This window comes from Mandrillus leucophaeus, unplaced genomic scaffold (assembly GCF_000951045.1).
Source record: "Mandrillus leucophaeus isolate KB7577 unplaced genomic scaffold, Mleu.le_1.0 Scaffold135, whole genome shotgun sequence".
NCBI classification, from domain to species: domain Eukaryota; kingdom Metazoa; phylum Chordata; class Mammalia; order Primates; family Cercopithecidae; genus Mandrillus; species Mandrillus leucophaeus.
Genome location: NW_012101310.1, coordinates 210,224 through 215,738, shown reverse-complemented (window position 1 = coordinate 215,738; position 5,515 = coordinate 210,224). Strand labels below are relative to the sequence as shown.

At 55.2% G+C, this 5,515-nt stretch overlaps 1 protein-coding gene across 2 annotated transcripts in view; it reads left to right on the top strand.

Annotated features, from left to right (window-relative positions):
* Positions 1-5,515, top strand: part of PIK3R6 (phosphoinositide-3-kinase, regulatory subunit 6) — a 96,459-nt gene that overhangs the window by 57,547 nt on the left and 33,397 nt on the right. For both annotated transcript variants that reach the window (XM_011973148.1, XM_011973147.1), the window contains exons 9-12: positions 658-814; positions 3,557-3,643; positions 3,982-4,405; positions 4,782-4,860. In XM_011973148.1, the coding sequence (XP_011828538.1) occupies positions 658-814; positions 3,557-3,643; positions 3,982-4,405; positions 4,782-4,860 (747 nt within the window). The remainder of the gene's footprint in view (positions 1-657; positions 815-3,556; positions 3,644-3,981; positions 4,406-4,781; positions 4,861-5,515) is intronic.

The window sequence follows — 5,515 nt, the reverse complement described above, 5'->3', positions numbered from 1 at the left end:
TCACTTTCTCAGGGAGGCTTCCCAGATCTCACAATTTAAATAATTTAGCCCCTCCCTCAAATTCCACATCCTCCTTCTCTGCTTTATTTTCTCTTTGGTGCTTATTGTTGTTATGTACCATACCATAAATTTTACTTATCTTGTTGATTGCCCACTCCTCCTGCCATATACACACACGACAATAGGAGCTCCCAAATTTTTGTCTTTTCGTTTGCTGCTGTTATCCCAGCCCCTAGAACAACGCCTGGTGCAGTGAGCTGTTCTAAGTGCTGGAGACGCAGCTGTGAACGAAACACAAAATTCCCTGACTCCCGGGAATTCACAATCTAGTGGGGGCTAGAACATGGATCCAAGTGCTGGGTGCGGCTTTCAGGAGGTGGGCGTCAGCGGCCATCTCTGCCCCTCTGGGTAACAGATGATACAGACCAGCAGTCTCCCGCTATTAGCGTGTGAGGGGCAGAGGGGAACCCCCACTTGCAGGGCAGGTGTGGGGCCCTGAATGTGAGATCCAGAAGCCTTGGAGGGAAGCTCCTGCCAGTCCACCAGGGGCAGCGAGGAGGTGTCACCTTGGGCTGCCAGGGCCCTGTGGACTTGGCTTAGGAGCTGGGTTGCATGGGCGCTGGGCCAAGACCCAGGCTCTGCGCCCCTTCGGGACAGGCCAGCCCTCGCCGCACCCTGGAGCAGTATTTCCACGCCGTGGTGGCCGCCGTGGAGCAGATGGCCAGTGAGGCCAGCCCGAGCCGGGAGGGACACGTGGAGAGGCTGGAGGAGATTTACTGCTCGCTGCTGGGGCCCGCGGCGGGGCGCAGAGGTGGTAAGCGATGGGCGATTGGGGGACCCTGCCAAGGGCCCCGCGGGGGCAGCTCACTGCACCGCAGGGGGCGCCAGAGAGCAGTGCTGGACCTGCCTCTGTCTGGGAGGCAGGAGCCTGGGGAGTGGGGGCAGCCTGCGGATTTGCTAAGACCGGGACTAAGAAGGCCGGTAATTAGGCCGGGAGCGGTGGCTCAGGCCTGTTATCCCCGCATTTTGGGAAGCCGAGGCAGGCGGATCACCTGAGGTCAGGAGTTCGAGACCAGCCTGGCCAACATGGTGAAACCCTTTACTAACGTAGTAGAGGGTTTAGTCAGCCGGGCGTGGTGGCGGGCGCCTGCAGTCCCAGCTACTGGGGATGCTGAGTTAGGAGAATCACTTGAACCTAGGAGGCAGAGGTTGCAGTGAGCCGTGATCGCACCACTGTACTCCAGCCTGGGTGACAGAGCGAAACTCCATCTCAAAAAAAAAAAAAAAAGAAGGCGGGAAATTTGGTCCTGATAACAGCTGTTGCCCACAGAGCCCCTACTATACTCCAGTTGCTGTTCTAATCACCTTACATATATTTAAATATATTGCCTATACTGTATTAAATCAATGAAACCTCACAGTCAACTTATAAGCTGGAAACTATTATTATCCCCATTTTACAGAGGATGAAACTGAGTTAGAAAGAAGTTAAATATCTTGCCCAAGATCACCCAAGGCAGTAAGTGGCAAAGGCAAGATACAAATCCAGGCTGTCTAGTTCACCACTCAGCTGTAGTAATCAAAGGATTTGACCGTCCAAGGACCAGAGTATCTAAAAGAGCAGATGAGCCAACATCGTCTATATCTGGTATCATAGCGTTTTACTCCTCACCCTTCCCTATTTGCATTTTTATAAGATAACGCCTTATCTTATGCAGGGCATAATGTAGGTAAGATAATGCCTACTCTGACTCAAGCCCCATGTGGATGGGGGCATCTGAAATAGCCCAGAGAAACATCCCGAATATGTGTTTCCTGGCTGTTGTAGGATGGTTCTGATTTGGGTCCCGTTTCATGGTCACCCAAAGTATCATGGAATGTGTCAGCCTGCATGTCCCAGATACGCATGGTCTCTGATCGTGCACCTGTAGTTATAAGGCATGGGGTTAAGGACTGGAATCCACTGGAAGAGGTTAGTGTGCCAGGCCCTGGGTTTGAACTTGGCAGCCCAGGTTGGGTGGAGGCCCCAGCAGTTGGGGGAGGTGGGCAGGATAGTCCCTGCCTCAAGACTCCATCTTCGAAGTTTTCCACTCTTTTGCTTTAATATTCTACACTGCCTCTGATCCCACATAGAAAAAGCTGCTCCTGCACCCCAAGCTGGAACAAACCCTGGGGCCAATCTGGCTTTGCTCCCCTTGTGGCCCCTTGCTAACACTCACCAGTGACTCTGCGTGGATCAGGCAAGATCATCTGGGCTGCCCCCAAGCCACATCCAAGGGCACCTGTCTCCTGCCCAGACTTGCCCTGTGCATTTATTTTATTGATTGATTGATTGATTGAGACAAGGTCTCACTGTGTCACCCAGGCTGGAGTGCAGTGGCGCGATCATGGCTCACTGCAGCCTTGACCTCCTGGGCTCAAGTGATCCTCCCACCTCAGCCTCCCGAACAGCTGGGACCACAGGCACGCGCCACCACACCTGGCTTAGCCCTGTGCATCTGAATGACCAGGCAGCAGCCTCGTCAAGTCCCTGTGGCCCTAGGGGGCAGTATGGAGCAGTGGTTATAAGCACTGTGTTGTGGGTAAGAGCAGGGACTCTGGAGCTGAGCTGCCTGGGTTCAAGTCTTCACTGTGCTATTTACTATGTGACCTTGGGCCAGTCATTCAGCCTCTCCGTGTCCTGGCTCCTCCCCTGTAAATTGAGGATAATAATGTCACGTGTTGCCCAGGGCCATTGGCAGGATCCAGAGAAATGATTACACTGTGTGCCAGGTGAGTAGAATAAGGCCTGGTAGGCAGTAGGTGCTCGGTGAACACTAGCTGCTCTCCCCTAAGAAGCTTGCAGCCTCAGGAGGGGGAAGCCACAGCAATATGGAAATGAAACAAGAATACAGAGCCAAATCCTAAGGCCACATGTGAGGTGTTCCCAGGGTGCAGACAAAGTCTGCTCGGAGAGAATGACCACCGTGGGCCGCTGGCATGGTCAGAAAATATTCTAGAAAGAGGAGCAGGAAGAAGGGCTGGTCTTGGTCTTTCCCCTGGACTGCCCGGAGTTCCTGCTGCCCCCAAACTTTGCTGATGAGTTCTTGTCAGCATCACTGACAGCAGCGAATGTTAATTGAGTGTCTGCTGCATGCAAGATATTGGAAGCAGCCCTGAGAAGGGAAGGGATCTTTCCTGCCTCGTCTGGATGCAGGCAGGGCATTTTAAGAACAGCGGGGAAGCCAGTCTGGTGGCTGCACAGGGCTGAAGGCGTGGCCAGCATAGGAGAATAGGTTGGAAAAGGCCTTGTGAGCTGGTTTGTGAAGACCCCCTAAAGGCTGAGCTAGATTTAAGGAAACATAGCTACTAAGCATTGTGGGACAGGGAGGGGACAGCTGCACTGTTGGGCCCTGGATGGGCTGGTGGTGGCAGAGATGGAAAGGCAGATCAGATGTGGAGAGAGTCCCTGCCACCCCTTTAAGACCCCACACAGGAGCTGAGCAGGATGGGGAGGGCAGATGGGGAGGGTCCCATGGCCTCCTCCATGGCCTCCATAGCCTGTTCCTTTCTGCAGGTGACCCTGTCCAAGAGCGGCCACCAAGCATTCCCCTGCCCAGCCCCTACATCACCTTCCACCTGTGGACCGGCGAGGAGCAGCTCTGTACGTGCCCCTGCAGCTGTCTGGAAACAGTGGTATATGTCTGTGTCTGTGTGTGTGCATATGCGTGCATGTGTGTGTTTGTCAGTGTGTTTGTGTGTGTGTGTCTGTGTGTGCATGTGTGTCTGTATGTCTGTGTCTGTACATGTGTGTGTGCGCATCTGTGTGTCTCTGTGTCTGTGTGTGTGTCTCTGTGCATGTTCATATGTGTGTCCTTATGTATCTGTGTGTCTGTCTGTGTTTCTGTATGTGTGTGTATCCTCTGAGGAGGACTGGTTGGAATCAGGAACATAGCCCTGCCAGCCTTACGCGTCCTCACTGCCCTCGTTCCCCCATCCCAGGGAAGGAACTGGTGCTCTTCCTCCGCCCAAGATCCCAGCTGTGCCTCAGTGCTGACTTGGAGGTCTTGGATCTGCAGGGCCTCCGGCCAGACCGGGAGTTGGCCCGGGTTTCCGTGCTGTCCACGGACAGTGGCATCGAGCGGGACCTTCCCCCGGGGGCTGATGAGCTGCCTGCGCCCAGCAGCCCTGAGATGGAGCGAGCTGGGCTGCAGCGCAAAGGCGGCATCAAGAAGCGTGCGTGGCCCCTGGACTTCTTGATGCCTGGCGGCTGGGACGGGCCCCCAGGGCTGCACCGGAGGACAGGCAGGCCCGGTGGGGATGGGGAAGTGCTGCCCGGTGTCTCCCGGCTGCACACAGCCCGGGTACTTGTGCTGGGAGACGACAGGATGCTGGGGCGCCTGGCCCAGGCCTACCACAGACTCAGGTGGGGCTCCAAGGTGGGGCCTGGGGGCGGGCGCTGGTCAGGGGCACAGGTGGGCCTGGCATGGGCTGGTGAAGGATCACAAAGCGGCAAGAGAGGGTCGGGAGGCAGAGGCCAGGGTGGGACAGAGGAGGATGCCACACAGTGCCAGCAGCCGTCACAGAGCACCGCAGTCCCTGCTTTGTGTTTGTTAGCTCCGTGAACCCTCATCACCATACTGCGAGGGAGACATTACTGTACCCATTTTGTAGATGAGAAAGCAGAGGCTCAGAAAGATGACACAAATTGCACAAGGTCAAGAGATAACAAATAGCAGAGCCCAGTCTCTTTGAAGCCAAGCCCCGCCCCTAACCTTCTCTGCTTTGCTGCCCGTTGCTAGGAAACGGGAGACCCAGAAGTTCTGCCTCACTCCCAGACTCAGCCTGCAGCTCTACTACATCCCCGTGCTGGCACCTGAGGTGACTGGACCGTGGGGAGGCGGTGGCGGGGCAGAGACAGGGCAGGCTGGGCAGGGACACACCTGCAGCCTCACATCCCCCACATCCCCGGCGCAGGGACTAAAAAAAGCATCCTTAGGATGTGGAGACGGGATAGCCGTCAGCAGTCTTCTTTTCAGAGGCTGCAGACGGTGCTCTGGGGGCTGAATGTGGCCAGAGATTGGGTCTCTCTCTTGATGGCAGCCTGCTTGCTGCTGATATTCATTTTGTTTTTGTAGGTAATGGAATTAGTTGCAAAGTTCTCAAACACAGGGCTCTCTCTCTCTCTCTCTCTCTCTCTCTCTCTCTCTCTCTCTCCCCCTCCTTCCCTCCCCTCTCTCATACACACACATACACACAAACCCCACACTTTCTGGTATGACATGAAAGGAAATTTCAGGCAGTGAAGTCCATTGATCTAGTAGGGGGGACAGACCCACACTTGCAGGTCTTACTTCCTACTGCACACTCCACTTCCTACTGCACACGCCACTTCCTACTGCACACGCCACTTCTACTGCACACGCCACTTCCTACTGCACACTCCACTTCCTACTGCACACGCCACTTCTACTGCACACGCCACTTCCTACTGCACACGCCACTTCTACTGCACACGCCACTTCCTACTGCACAC